This window comes from Penaeus monodon, chromosome 29, assembly GCF_015228065.2.
Source record: "Penaeus monodon isolate SGIC_2016 chromosome 29, NSTDA_Pmon_1, whole genome shotgun sequence".
In the NCBI taxonomy this organism is placed as follows: Eukaryota; Metazoa; Arthropoda; class Malacostraca; order Decapoda; family Penaeidae; genus Penaeus; species Penaeus monodon.
The window spans coordinates 9,473,444-9,473,672 of record NC_051414.1 but is presented as its reverse complement, the minus strand read 5'-3'; the positions used below and the strand labels follow the sequence as shown (position 1 = coordinate 9,473,672).

Sequence of the window (229 nt, the reverse complement as noted above, 5' to 3'; positions counted from 1 at the left end):
TTGGAATATGTTACTGGTTGCTAAAGTCAGTTTGTGTCTGGAAGATAAATGGAAGATTGCCTGACCATTTCCTCTTCATCGAAAGTGTTGAATTTCATCTGGAAGCTTTACCTAGCCGCTACACCTGTCTCAATTCTCCAGCCACATCACCTGCAAGTAAGAAAAAAATCTATACAATATTAATAGAAAAAAAAAAAAGCGAGGAGAAAAAGGAAAAGAAATGAGAATA

General features: G+C 35.8%; 1 protein-coding gene across 1 annotated transcript in view; it reads right to left on the bottom strand.

Annotated features, from left to right (window-relative positions):
• Window positions 1–96: 96 nt before the first annotated feature.
• Window positions 97–229, bottom strand: part of LOC119591940 (sugar transporter SWEET1-like) — a 16,764-nt gene continuing 16,631 nt past the window's right edge. Inside the window, exon 5 of the mRNA XM_037940692.1 lies at window positions 97–150. Within this exon, the coding sequence (XP_037796620.1) occupies window positions 119–150 (32 nt within the window). The 3' untranslated portion in view covers window positions 97–118. The remainder of the gene's footprint in view (window positions 151–229) is intronic.